The sequence below is a fragment of the Zootermopsis nevadensis genome, unplaced genomic scaffold (assembly GCF_977971745.1).
Source record: "Zootermopsis nevadensis isolate Lab colony 2312 unplaced genomic scaffold, Znev_1.0 Znev_ptg000030l, whole genome shotgun sequence".
Taxonomy (NCBI): Eukaryota; Metazoa; Arthropoda; class Insecta; order Blattodea; family Termopsidae; genus Zootermopsis; species Zootermopsis nevadensis.
This window is the reverse complement of record NW_028259162.1, coordinates 22724844-22738842: the sequence shown is the minus strand read 5'-3', so window position 1 is coordinate 22738842 and position 13999 is coordinate 22724844. Positions and strand designations below refer to the sequence as shown.

General features: G+C 46.6%; 2 protein-coding genes across 2 annotated transcripts in view; one reads left to right on the top strand and one right to left on the bottom strand.

Annotated features, from left to right (window-relative positions):
* Drgx (Dorsal root ganglia homeobox) overlaps positions 1–13999 on the bottom strand; it is a 51261-nt gene that overhangs the window by 22598 nt on the left and 14664 nt on the right. Inside the window, exons 4-5 of the mRNA XM_087358871.1 lie at positions 10780–10871; positions 8997–9098 (exon numbers count right to left, since the gene is read on the bottom strand). Of these exons, the coding sequence (XP_087214997.1) occupies positions 8997–9098; positions 10780–10871 (194 nt within the window). The remainder of the gene's footprint in view (positions 1–8996; positions 9099–10779; positions 10872–13999) is intronic.
* Positions 1–13999, top strand: part of cutlet (chromosome transmission fidelity protein 18 homolog) — a 157997-nt gene that overhangs the window by 135250 nt on the left and 8748 nt on the right. The gene's annotated exons all lie outside the window — the stretch shown is intronic.

Sequence of the window (13999 nt, the reverse complement as noted above, 5' to 3'; positions counted from 1 at the left end):
GACTTGTTAAGCGTTAGAGCAGGTGGTAGGTATAATTACCACTGGTCTGAGGTCTAAAGGGTCGAGGATCCTCTGTTGAGTCGCGTCGTGGCAGGAAGTTTCACTGCGCGTGGAGACTGTGGGAAAGTTTTATTACAAATGCAACCTTGGAAGAGAGTTTCTGGACGGAGTATTCTAACTTGCATCTGGATTGTTTCTCAACAGCAGGCACCCGATATTTCATCTCCGTTCTTGAATCCTTGTATCTCTGCCTAGCCGATACGCGCTGTCCGTGTTTTTGAGACGGCAGCTTCCATGCGCGCCCGAGTTTGAGCAGGTCGCTGGACAACTCAAAAATATGTTGAAGCAGGTCACAGCTGCATCCTCCTCACTAATTTCCGATTCTCCCGAGCACAATCATCTCATCTAATTCTATAGTCATGGATTAATATTTGATACGACATTGTTAAATAACCAACCAATCGATATTGCTGTCCTCTCTGCCTCGGATTTCAGGTGACGTCGTTCAGTGACGATTTCAAGGAAAAATTGTATACTCGTTTCTGGTTTCCTCGTGCGTGCTACATGTCCGGTCTAGATTGGCTTTTGAATTTAAGAAACGTGATAATGCCCACAGCCGTATTGCGCAAGTAACGATGCTTAACACTAATCTGTGTTTCTCCAGCACGAACTGTGTCCGTGGTGAAGTTTAAATATTTAAATATCGACGAGTTTTAACGCCGTTCGCAATCGCAGGTAACACAAGGGATGCCCCGATCACGGCGACGGCCTGCCCACGATTGCTAGCAATGCCATCTACCTTTGTTCCTTACTTCCACACCAAACCCAGGCTACTGAGCTAACTCAGGTTCCTGGTTCGCTCGTATTCTAAATTCGACCAAACTGTCTGAGCATTGTTTGTTCAAAGATCGCGAAGCGAATGCATGTGCGTCCGTCCGTCCGTCTCTTGTGAACTCAAACTGCGAAACTACTTACACAATCTAATTTCGTCTTGGGGTTAGATTTGGCACTGAAATTTGTAGAGTGAATTTCGTGTTCTTACCGATCGTCCAGTAACCCTTATTTTACACGAATCTGAAAATTAATCTGAAGCGCAAATAGCTTAAAGTATTAGATAAATGTTGATAATTGTCGATCCCTGGGCAGAGTTCCGTCCGTAACTTATCCGCGTTTCGCCGTAAGTTAATCTGGTTCACCAATCGCGGTTGCAGAGTAGATTTTGTCTACGATAAATGAACATCAGGGCCAGTGTTTCGTGTGCAAAGTCGCAGTTGTCTTCTCTGACAGAGAAGTGATGAAGTTGCCGCAGTTCGTAGTTCAAGAGGTTGTCAGCCCTGCTCGCGGTTGCACACCCCTAACCGCTAGTTCAACCAAGACCTCGCTCGGTTTCAATACTTTAAACCCACTCCAACCCTTCTCCCAAGGGGTTGGTTCGAGCTACAGACTCAGAGCTAATAGAGGGCTCTTTCTTCTTCCCTTTTCCCTTGCAGCATTTTTTCAATCCCAATTTAATCTCAAATAATGTCAATAATTTTCAGTTGTAGGGTCCGCGGTGGTTCCCCGCAACAGTGAAACATGGGGTGAGTGGGGGTTCTTAAAAACCACTTAGGGGGTGGCGGGGCGGGGGGGGGGAGAGCCGTCAAATCGCTAATGTCAATATTATCGGTGTTTCTGCTCCCCACTGGTAATCCCTGCCCAGTCCGTCAATTTGACAAGACTTCAAATTGCATTACATTTCTAACCTCGCGCTGACTGTCCACGTCAGGGGCAGTCAAACTGTCTCTCTTTGGCCAAGTGCGATTGACGGAGAACGCTTACAGACCGGCACACCCCTGGGGACTTTATCGTGGTAGAAGTGTGTGAATCTGACAACTTAACCTTCATCTAAATCCCATGTTAAGAATGCGTGGAACTATATCTCCACTCCCCCCATACACCTTCACGGTGTGGTACTTAACTAAACACAGGGATAACTTTGCCACTACAGTTGCGGGTTATCTGCAATAAACAGATGCCTTCTTGTTAATCTGGTAGTCGCTGATACGACCAGCAAAGATCCCTTATCTTATGGAACCTTCTTTGAATTATTTGAATCCAGTCACGTATTTCTGTGTAAAGTGAATATTTCAATTTTATCCTTCCATCTGTGTCTCACAAGTTGTCGATTCTCTTCAGGTTTTCCGACTAAAAATTTCTGTATACATTTCTCGCATATCCCATGATTTTATTAATAGTCCTGTTTCGTTGGGCGGTAATTTTGCGTCGGATCACTCCCGTGTGATCGACCCGAACTTTTTTGAATTGGCAAATGAAGGCCTGACGCTAAGTCCACCTAAAACTATAAATACGAAGAAATCGTCTTAATGGTGGCGTGGCTACTGCGGCACGGTGTGTAACTGGCAGATGCTGCCCGATGCCTGCGGTCAGGACTGGGGCACGCTGCTGGTTGCCGTTCGGGTGCACACTGAGTTATCGAACGCATGCTGACGTCACTGGAGAGGGGGGAAGAAGTCCAACTTTATAAAGATTTTATGCTGGAATCTTGTTTTATTTTCTATTTGCGTTCTTTCTGCTGATTTTCCAGTCGACTCGATGTTAAGAGGATTCCTTGACGTTACGTTAGGGCGCGGATGACGACGACCTCCTCAAGGGGTGGTCTTACAGCTAATCAGTCGCGAACAGCTGACAAGGGGTAGGCCTGCTCTTGGGGGATGGGCGAGAAATTCGCAAAAGAACAGCGTGTTATGAAATCTTACACGTGACCCTGGGTTTAAGACATTCAATGGAACGGCCTTAGAGACGGAAAATGAACATGCGTAGGCAAATGAATAAAAATTTACTTGGATATTATCCATCGTCTAGTAATAAAACGTAAACAACGTAAAACGACGTTTCGGAGATGGGACTCTATCTCCGTCTTCAGGTTCCTACTCAGTTGGGCCCACTAGATAGAGCTAATCCCTATCTCCGGAAGACGGAGATAGAGTCCCATCTCCGAAACGTCGTTTTACGTTTTTTACGTTTTATTACTAGACGATGGATAATATCCAAGTAAATTTTTATTCAATTGACTCTTCACCATCGTCAAGAAGTTTTAGATTTGATATGCGTAGGCAAAGTTCTTTTAAAAAGTATCAAAAGATTTAGATTTGCCGGCAGTTCAGGAATTCACATGGACAAGGCTGGCACTGAACCAGCAGACGATTGCACATTCGTGTGTGGCAGAGGCAATGCCGATCATCACTAACAGACAGGCTACTCGTTGCATAAGGGGATCGTATCAACAGTTAAGACGGTCAAGAGAGTTTGTTGGTGAAGGGTGTCACGTGTCTTACTAAGAGACATTTGGTGTGGAGTAGAACGTGTGTTCGATGAGTTTGCATGGAAGTGTTAGGGAGATTTCAATGCAAAATTGGAGAGAGAATATATTTTTAAACCGGCAAAGGGGATCAGAATTTACATGAGGCTAGTAATGACACGTCAAAATATCTATTTGTGAAGAGTACAGAGTTCCCACATAGTAAAATGAATGCACTTCTGCCGATGGAAAGGCACACACTCAAATCGATCACGTCTTGATAGTTAGGGGACGATAGCCAAGTATATTTGATGTCCGATCTCTGAGACGGTCTGACTGTGATACTGACCACTATTTGGTGGTTTCGGAGCATATGGAGGGGCCATCGACAAGAAAACTAGCGGTACAATAGTTTGATCTCAGAAAGATAAACGACGGAGTAACCAAGGGAAAGCAGGACTTCAAAATCTGAAAGAGATCTGCAACTTTGGATGATGTCGTGGACAACAGTAGGACTTTGGGAGAATTTTGGAGAGAACACCAACATTTCGGAGTTCGTTACTAGCACGTAAATGCGACTCTGAACTAAGATGTCTTCTCGTCTCCGTGTCCTTTTCGACCGCCCTGCCTCTGCGTGTACGCGAGTTGCTGGCTTAATTCAGCGCGCGTGTGTGTGTGATGCGGTTCTTTTTGTGGCCTGATTGTCGCACCAGGTGGGCGATCAACAGTTTATTGCGCGTGTAAGCGTCCGACGGGCCGTGAAATCGCGTGAAACCATCCGGCAGCGCCGCGCATTGTCTACTGAGCTTCCGGGAGCATCAGACTGCGATGTCGTACTGCTGTTGTCATACCTCGATTAGGCTGTCACGTTTATGAATAGCGCGTTTTGTGGTTCGACGCACTCCCTGCCCCAACCCAAATTTCACTAAACTTGATGCCTAAAGATTATCGCGAAAGCTGCACTTTGACCCGAGATGGATCGTATTTATTGCTACTCACTCTGAAGAAATAAATAAAGAGGAACGAATAAGCCAAGCAGCGAGGAGTTTCTGAAAATGATCGGGTGGTTTTGCCGAGCACAGTCATGCGTGTAGCACGCACGGAGAGAAAATATTCACATTAACTAGTGGTTGGAAAATGAAGGAAACTTAATGATGATATTCAAATTATAAGAGGCTGCGAAGTGACTGGTTAAGCCGATGTTGAGATGCCTCGTTTCTGTCCCTGATTCAAGTAACTTATGTCGAAATTGAATTTAAGTCTTCGTCCGTATACAAATACGAAGAGGCCCGCTGATTGAAGTCGAGGAGATTCCTCGTAAGACAGTCGGGTTTTCTTTTTTCTCCGAACGAAGCCGCGCAGGGGCGAAGCCCCGCTTATCCACAACTTAGGTGTGTATGCGCCACGTATTGTGGAGGTACTTGATTCGAACCACGACCAGTCACACGCTGCCTGGATTTGTTTCTTTGTTTGTTTGAACTGACCACAACGATGCAATGAAGAAGCTGTCGTGGCCGGCTTTTTTCAAGATGCTGACGCCGCGCAAATTTGGCAAATAGCAATAAATACGATGATTTAATCTTTCGAAACAGGAAGTACAACAAAACGGAATGTAAAGGGACTGTGAAATACCACGGCGTTACTAGCTGCTAGGAGTTGCATTGCATCTTGTTTCGTGGTTTTACTCAGATATTGTAGCTCGACCATGTTACGGCCGGCGGCAGCAGACTGTCGAGAGCCCTCTAAAACACGGGGCGCGATCTTCTGAGTTGCAGAGACAAAAGATTTGATTAAGGAAGGTTGTCCCTTGTCACTTGTCACTTGAGTAGACAATGCCGGCTTCTGTTTCTCTAATTGGGAGCTGTAATTGAAGTGCAGGCATTGTTTCGGCTAAACTATCCTTCAGTTGTTGTCTGTTTTAATTGACAGTGGTGCCAGCACCGCGCCGGATTGTACGCCCCAGGTCATTCAGACACTCAGTTAACCCCCCACCCCACCCCACCCCACCTAGCAGGTAGGCCTGACAATCTTTCGCTAGCCACTAAATCTTCATCGAGTTTCGTATTATTCCCATTGTGAACAGCGATCATTTCCTCAAACAGCGTTTGATGAAGTGTTGTGTTTACTTCGCGGTACGGACTGAATTTTTAAATATAATTTAGACGAGCTTCGGTATCAAAGGGTAAACAAAACAGGAGGAGAACGCAATATAATGTGATAATATCTTCACTGATGCATTAGCTTTATCGAGCAAGCACTCGAAACATCTGGACTACACTTTTGTGCCCTTGGCGAAGCACAGAGCACGTCCCGCTGGTACAATCTGCCACTGCGCCCGCCCGCAATGTTTTCGTTCCTTTGTGAGGATTTCTTGCCCTGAAATTTGTACAAATTGAGTTTATTACAAGTTACGTGACGACAGGGCAGTCGGGCGCGCGCCAAGTGGAGCCCTCTGCAGCCGAGGACGTGAAGCCAGAGGTTATCTGACGTTCCCTACTCGCGCGAAGTTCTTCGTGTTGGGTGAACCGAGCATTCTTCGGGAGGTACTCGGGTTGAGGACTTGCCGCAGCTACGATTGCCATAGCTAATTGAAATTGTTCTCGATTTTCCTCTAGCCGAATGCAGGACAAAACTTTGAAATTAGCCGCTACCTCAAATAGTCGCAGTATTCGAGAAAATCTTTGAAGAAACTGTGAAAGAAATATCAATAGAACAGGCTGTGCCAGTTACACGATCAGCAATCTCTTGATTTATCCGCGGGGCGCAGTAGTTACATTTTAAGGAACAAATAATCTCACTTCTTGAAACGGAATCCAAGTTGCAGTGAAGGACGGTTTGTACACCCCTCTCCACAACTTCGGGCCGGTTACTGATACGAGGCAGTGTTCCCGACAGATGGCAACAGTGCGATGTAATATCCAGCTTCTTCCCCAGGGTGCGCTCCCTCTCCTGTAACAGACGCATCCACTCCCACCCCTCCCTTCAACTTCACAGGTCACCTGGGACCCGGAAAATAGTGAAAAGTGACCTTAATATGACAGCGGAAACATTGTGTCAAACTCATTGAACAAATTGGCGGCTGCCGCAGGACATCGGACGAGCTGCAGGGAAAACCGGACTTTCGACAATACGGAACTTGAAACAACGGCGGTCTGAGATTGAGAGGCCCGCGAAGTAACGAGGAACATGATGTTCACATTCGCTCTCGAGCCTCGTTGTAGTGGGTCAGAGGCCGACAATGCAGTCGCCTCGAGTGTGCGATCTGGGAACTGGGCGACGCAGGAGCGAGGAGCTGCCCTACCTGCAAATAGAGTTACGCCGGCTACAGTTGCTGCGGTAATGAAATCTGCCGACCCTAATGACGGGAAGACGGCTCAACGAGACCCTCTGTTCACAAGACAAGAGACTGGCTGTCGGTCAGAGGTCGCGAGGCAGCTTAGAGCAGAGAGCGTATTTGAAAGCGGCCGTGGCCCACCATCAGCTGCAATGGTATCGATTTCAAGTTTAAGATTTGCAGACTGAGGGATTTTAACGCGGTTTTCCTCAGTACTTCCTGGATTACGTCTTGGAATAGGCCACGGCTGTTCATACGCACAGCGTTGGAGTTCACGGTACATAATGATCGTTTCATGTCGGCAGGTGCCGAACAACTCCCGCAGTTGATACAGGGCGCTTTAACAACGTAATCGAGGATTGTTTCGTCCAGTAGGGCACGAGGACAAACAGAGTTCAAATCAGATCTCGGGACGCAAGAACAACCGATTACGTAAAGGTTTGAGAGCAATTCACGGTGTTTCTGGGACCGCAGTTCATTAAGGGGGGCTCCGCCTATTGCCTCGGTCCCCACCAATCGCGAGTCTGCATCGCCCGTGGTTGCCAGGAAACGCGGCACGGGATGTGGGGGGTGGGGGGAGTGTGAAGAAGTATGAGGGGGTTGCTGCTGTTCTGAGGTTTTGATCCGCGCTCACGCCGGGGTTAGGATCCTGGGGCCCGCCGCCTGCACCGTCTTCCTCAGTCTCCGATCAAAAATCTCATTGTACGGCATCTCACAGTCACAGGATGAACCCGTCTGCCATTCATCAGAATCCCTAAAACCTACTTCTTATTATTTTGCTTTTGCGTTGTGATGTGACGTGGTCGACTCTTGGTTTTCTGACGTCACTTTCTCAACAACCAAGGTCACAGACAACCGAACAAACTGGAAACTACGTGGAAGAATCGGCCGTGGCTTATTTTAAGATGCAATCCTGTATTCGCCTGGAGACACTGAGGAAATCCACGAAGACCCCAGTCCGGAGCACGTAAGACGGCGGAAGACAAATGAGTGTCGCTCCTGTGTTAAGGTCCTGTCGCCGTGCGGCATTAGGTCCGAGTCCTGAAGCGTTCCTCAGACCCGTCGCGACGTCTCTCCTCCGCTGTCGGCGAACGAGACGGAAATTGCTTGGGAATGCGAGACAGCAGATCGTCCTCGCTCGCTGATCTGCTCACCGCGGTGTAGGTCCCTCGCTCTTTCGCGGTCACACGGAGTAACACACAACAGCCCGCCTGTCTCAGTAGGTACGTCGGTAGACATCGAGCCGAATCGATTGTACTTCGGCTGTACTTTTCGCAGTTTTCAGATTTGACTATTGCCTTTGTGTTCGATGACCCTGACATCTTTCAGCCAGGAACGTTTACGCGTCATCCCAGTACACACCAACACTAATGTTTTCGTGTTTACTGATCATTAATTTCACGCCTGAAGTCTCATGTCACGTGCGTCTTTTGTTCCCCTAACCCCATTTTCCCATAAGACCTTAGCTTCGCGCATCGCGGTTTTGCAGTACACGAGGGTTTTGAAGAACGCAACCGGCAAGGGTGTACTATGATTAAAATGTAATAACTTTCGTCTGCTTGGACTGGTTGTAGATGACTGCATTCAGTATGCTTTATTCTGTCGAAGTTGGGGGTGGGGGAGCGCGGGGGGGAGGGATTACATCGTTCCGTGCTGACATCCACGCATTTACCTCCTCACCTCGGATCGGCGGTACAGTCCCCACACGAACAAAGTAGGCATGGCCATGTACCAGTTGGCCAAACTATTTGTCACTGACAGTGAAAAGGACAAACGACTAGTACGAAGTTAGGACGAATTTCGTGTTTTGGTCCGGGCAGCATTTCAAAAGGATGGCCCCCACTTCCCTGCCCGTTGTCTAGAGCAGGGGTGGCCAACCCAAATGATCTTTCGGGCCACTTTGGAAATGCATCATAACTCCGCGGGCCACATATAAAATTATATATCCCCAGATTAGATTTAGATACACTATAGACATTTTTTTGGGGTGAAAAATTGAAACATAATGAGTTATTATTATTGTGTTTACTATTATTCTTACATGTAAACATAGATAATATAATAATAATGATACTAAGCGTACATTTTGTAAAAGTGTGATGAATCTCGCGGGTCGGAAAAATGTTCAAGGCCGCGGGTTGGCCACCCCTGGTCTAGAGGATGGAAAACTGAGACACCCAAAACTCTTCGCCTCACACCTGTCGGAATACGAGTACTAGGTGTCGGGTTCAAGCTCCAGACAGATGTCTCTCATGACTTCTCACAGCCCCCCCCCCCCCCCCCGGGTGGGCTGACCTTGACGACAGGTCACGACCGCTTCCTTGCACAGAGTTTACATGCAGATCGCTCCCAGCCGTCACTCACCTGCACCCTCGCCTCGGTCAGGTTGATCTTCATGGCGAGGTCTTCCCGTGTGAACACGTCAGGGTAATGTGTCTGCGCAAAGGCGCTTTCCAGCTCCTCCAGCTGAAAATAGAGCACAGGCGTTATTTACGCAGCCTCCAGACTCCGTGCTCAAAAATACAAATTAAAGTTGGTTGGTTATGCCTCTATAGGAGTCGATTAATAAAATGAGCTTTTTGTATATGCCAAGAAAAGAATGTGGTTTTTACGCCTGTGAGAATGTGGATTGTGGTTTTCGGAGTTAGGACACCGCGTTGTCTTGTCGACTGCTATCATCGGTTCCGAGGAAAAGTGGTTAAGGTGGAAGTTTGCTTTAAGCTCAGCTGTTCGAAAGATTTGCTTGGGTTACGAGCAAGCAATTTCTGTGGACGTGCAATGTTTTTTGGGTGTTCTCATTGACTCCTTTTTGCCAGAACGCCCTTCGGAACATCCGTCACAGAACCAGCGTGTTCGAACTTTAAGGATCTTTCGTATGTTCATCTCTCTTGCCCTTAAATATCTCACGCTGCAGTGCAAAAACGCTGCTGGCTTGATAAAACGTATTTAATCGAAAGAGACATGACTCAGTAGTGAATGCCATCTTCTTTACAGCAGCTTGTAGCATGCCCTGGTGGAGGACATTACATGCTGGTTGTAAACTTCCGAATGTTTCGTGTTCTGTGACGGTAATTCCATTGGTGTCAGGACGCTATATCGATAAATATTAGCATTTAAAACTGCAGCGTCTTTTTTATGGTCATGTATATGCAGATTACATAAATACATAAATTAGGTAGCCGACTGCTTCGTTAATATTAGTATTTGGATAGAATATAATTAAGCTAATTGTTGATCGCTGAACTTTGATGAAAAGCTCGATTCCACCAAATGAATTAGACCGTTGCTACAGTTTGTTAAGCGCTGACTTAATCCATCCAAAATTCCTCCCGAAAAGATTTTCTGGGCGCAGGACATCCGGGTGAACAGAAACTTCCGGCTTGCGGATTTTGAAGAGAACTCAAACGACTACATGGATTTATCCTGTCAATAATTTCATGAAATCGCATCCAGCAGAAGCCAGGTTATTGCATGCGGACGGTCAGAGAGTGACTACGTTTTTGCAGAACTTAACAAGGACATTTCTCTTATGGGCCACGCGTTGTGTTCCTATAAAACGCGTACGCTCAAGTGCGGCAGGCAAATGGTAATGCCACTTTGTTATTCTATGAAAAGAGAACGTAATGTATTTTGTGGTAGGAATAGAATTTTAATGTCGATTTGAAGTAGCTGTGTACTTGCACGTGAAGACAAAGTGACGATTGATGGTCACGTTCTGCGTTGCAATAAATGGTTGAAATGTGCGAGCGGGCTTGCGGGCTTGCGGGCTCTTCCGCGCTCACATATTTCCCCAAGAGTAAAATTTATATCATTCTATGGATTATTCTGTTAGACCGGTTAACACGCTGTGTAGTTGACTCAGACTTATTTTGATTTACACTTTTTAAGCCGCTGGCTGTTTTCTCTCTGTGTTTGCTCTCGAGTTACTGCGTATCATCCGAACTTTTTTGCGCAAAAGCTCGACTTTCAGCACGTGTAATTATCGTCACATGAAACAGCAACCGCCGAGGCAATTTCTGACAAAAATACGCAACCGAGTGCCCGAGACGAACATTTGCCCCGGTTACCAGACGCGACACACTTCAGTTTTGCACAGTCACGTGTTGTCACATCATCCCTTCTTGCATGAACACTGATTTTTGCTCACCTGCTGTAGTGTGAATGTTGTCCGATTGCGGCGCTGCTTGCGTCTCACGAAGGTGTCGTCGTGGATGGCAGGATGGTAGGAGTAGCTCGTGTCTGCAACCCACAACACACACGCAGTTATGCGAAGAAATGGGCTCAGGGTGCGAGGAACGCAGAAGTCGTCGGCGTTAGTTCCGTCCTGCTGTAACGTTGAGGGCGTGTGGGTCTTCTACCCTAAATGGCAGCAAACTTGCCCTCTTTCCCTCGACACGCAAACTTTTTTGCTCAATGTGGAATAAGGAGGAAATGCCACAGCAGTGGAAGGAATCTCGTATTATTGTACTGATTCGTAAGAAGGGTGTTTCGACTGATTGTAATAATTATTGAGGAATCTCCCTCTTATGTTGTCCAACAATCTTTTGGTGAGGTTGACTCCATATGTTAATGAAATAATTGTGGATCATCAGTTTTTGGTTTCATCTTAACAGATCTACAACTGATGAGACTTTCTTCATTCGCCAGATACTAGAGAGAAGTGGGCGTACATCAACTATTTATAGACTTTAAGACTCACTTAAAAGAAAAGCTCTTTACAATATTTTGCCTGAATTTGCTGTATCTAAGAAGCTAGCAAAATTTGTGTAGGTAAACATTTTCCTGATACTCAGTGGCCTGAAACAGGGAGATGCTCCATCACCGCTGCTTTTCAGTTTTGCCTTAGAATGTGTCATCAGGAAGTCCAAGGAAATCAGAGTGGTTTAGAATTGAATGAGACACACATCAGCTCTTTGTCTGTGCTGATGATAAATACTACAAAATCACTCATTAGGGATAAATGCAGAAAGTACAAGGTACATGATCATGTCTCGGCATCCGAATTCAGGAAAGAACCGGAATATAAGGACAGCCAATGAATCGTTCGAAAATGTGACAAGTCAGAATGACATTCATGACGAAATCAAGAGGAGATTGAATTCAGGGAATGCTTGCTCTCATTCGGTCGAAAATCTTTTGTCCTCCCGTCTCATAAAAAACTAATTATTAAAATATATGGAAGTGTAATTTTGCCAGTTTTGCTGTTTGGGTGCGAAACTTGGTCTCTCTCGTTGAGTGAGGAATGTACATTGAGGGTCTTTGAGAACAGGGTGTTGAGGAGGTATTTAGACCTAAAAGAGGGGGAGATGGATTATGGAGAAAACTGCGTAATGATGAGCTTCACGGCCTGCACTCCTCACCTCATACTTTTAAGGTGATTAAATCGAGGAGGATGAGATGGGCGGTACATGAGGCACGCATGGGGGGCAGCGAAAGGGTGTTTATTGCAGGCACATTGCTTTATTGTTGTGTTGTCCCTTAAAACATGTTTCGACCGGCCGTCTTCAGGTTCTTATTAACACGCTGGTCACGCTCTTTTGAACTCGAGTTAGATAAAACACGACGTACAGTTCAAAACTTGTAAAAATATACAAAAATTTGTATTTGTGTTGTCGATTCGTCTGTTCGTTAGTCGCGTTGCATTTGCCGATGAAAATCACGAAACAATGCGAAGAAGCAACGTGTCTTAGTCCACTTAATTAGGCAGGAAGTTGGGTACTCGATCGCTCTAACTCTGGAATTGTGGGTTCGAATCCCGCTTAAGGCATGGATGTTTGTCCGCGTCTTCCTGTATTTCGTTGTCTTGTGTGGGAGGGGTCCAAGGAGTCCTTCCTGTTAAGGCTCCAAAGAACTTCAGACGGAGTGTCTCGAGCCACTCTGACTGGGGATTCCCCATACGCTATTTCAAGGTCACTTTCTTGAACAAAACGCGCGTAGGTCTCCATGCAAAAGTTTCTGTTGCTATTAACCGAAGCTGGTGTTGTCGACGAAAGTTATCGATATTACATTTAGTGGAAATCCGTTCACCGGATAGACAGACGGACATTCCGAAGCTGATGGGCCCGTCTTTGCGACTTCCTTGAAACTGCGTCTGAAAACCGATTGTTCAGGATTCTGGAACAAGCGTTGTGAGGGATTTGAAAGTACACGCCAGTGTTAGAGCCAGACCTTTGCACTTGTCCGGGACCAGTGCAGTTATTTACAATAAGACCCATCCCACTTCCGCACTGCATCAACGAAAGTGAAAAAAAAACAAAAAAACTGAAATATATGTGATTGACGTCAGTTGGTTTCCTACGCAGATAATTAATAATGCCATCAAAATCGTGCGACTCAGCAAATCGGATTGCAATTGATTGTGTGCTTAATGAAAAATACGGGCATTATAGGGTGATTATTTAGATGGCTGGTTTTAGTTTTTGACTGTCGCGTTATTCAATCACACTGCAGCAGGGTGCTGAGCGCGGCTTTACCTCACCGCGGCCACGATTTGCTACGCGGTCACATTCCTCGGATGCACCGCACGGACGATCGGAAATCGAATGGGCAATCGAAATTTCTGTCTGGAAATAAAGTCCAACACCTCAAGTCGAAGAAGGAAACCCGCACCGTGGCGCGTTCTCACGTTGCGGGCGAAAAAGGTCGTCGGATGAGCGTGGTAGTTGCTGAAGATAATGAGTGACAGCCAACAAGGGGTGGTCCTCGAACTTCGCGGTTGCAAGGGGTGTGCTAACAACATCTCACCGGCTCGGGCTCGAAGGGCTTTTGTGAACACGGCAATGAACCTCGAGGTTCCATAACGGGGGGGGGGGTAATTTCTCGACTAGCTTATCCACTGTCAGTTTCTCAATGAGTACTCTGTTCCATGGAATTACGCTTTGTTCTGCCACTCGAGCTACACGTCCAGCCCATCATGGCCTGTTAGCCGTCCGCAGAACGTGCAGACGGTTCCATATCGCGGGGCTCTGTCTGTCGCCTGGCTGGGGTACGGCGAGGCGGGCGGGCGGGCGGGCGGGAGAGGTCAAAAACGCTCTGCAATAACGGAAAAGTAACAACAGGGAAAATCCCTCTCCACCACAAAATTAATTTCCTCGTCATAAAAAATTAAATGTGGGTGGATTTTAAAATCCAGAGGCTACAAGCGGCTTCCTGACTCGTTCAAATCCCGGTAATTAAAATGTTTTATCCGCAATTAGCCGCCGGGATCATTGCCGCGGAAGAGCAACCTAAGTGGGTGCCTGCCATTTAGGAGTAAAGAGTCGTGGATGTAGAGCTTCAGGCTTTCTTAACCTCGTCACTAGAGCGCTCCGGACCACAGTGGTGACGAAGAGAAAACTTTTAACGCCAGTGCCGGAATCTGAATCCCG